Source organism: Aptenodytes forsteri, unplaced genomic scaffold (assembly GCF_000699145.1).
Source record: "Aptenodytes forsteri isolate BGI_AS27 unplaced genomic scaffold, ASM69914v1 Scaffold485, whole genome shotgun sequence".
Lineage (NCBI taxonomy): Eukaryota > Metazoa > Chordata > Aves > Sphenisciformes > Spheniscidae > Aptenodytes > Aptenodytes forsteri.
The window spans coordinates 259,531-259,832 of NW_008795525.1; the positions used below are offsets into that span (position 1 = coordinate 259,531).

A 302-nucleotide genomic window follows, 5' to 3' on the forward strand; every position below is an offset into this window, starting at 1 on the left:
GGAGGTGGGGCCCGGGGGGCAAGCAGCGGGAGGGGGGCGTGCGGGTTCAGTGTGGGGCCGGAACTGGGCACAGGACCCTGTGCTGGGGGCTGGGGTCTCCCCGCTGGTGCCCGGCAGGCAGCAGCCGGTGACAGCCCCCTCGCTCTTGCAGCATGGCCCTGGCCGAGGAGGACAAGCTGGGCTCCAAGGTAGGCCTGGGGCCCTGGGGTGGTGGGTGCCCAGCCCAGACCCCCCCACGCCGCAGGGCCCCCACCGGCTCGGCCAGCCCCTTCCCCGTCACCCCTGCCCCTGCGGGCTCCCGG

At 76.5% G+C, this 302-nt stretch overlaps 1 protein-coding gene across 1 annotated transcript in view; it reads left to right on the plus strand.

Annotated features, from left to right (window-relative positions):
* Positions 1–152: 152 nt before the first annotated feature.
* Positions 153–302, plus strand: part of APBB1 (amyloid beta precursor protein binding family B member 1) — a gene marked incomplete at its 3' end in the record, with an annotated part of 3,078 nt that continues 2,928 nt past the window's right edge. The window contains exon 1 of the mRNA XM_009281993.1: positions 153–188. Within this exon, the coding sequence (XP_009280268.1) occupies positions 153–188 (36 nt within the window). The remainder of the gene's footprint in view (positions 189–302) is intronic.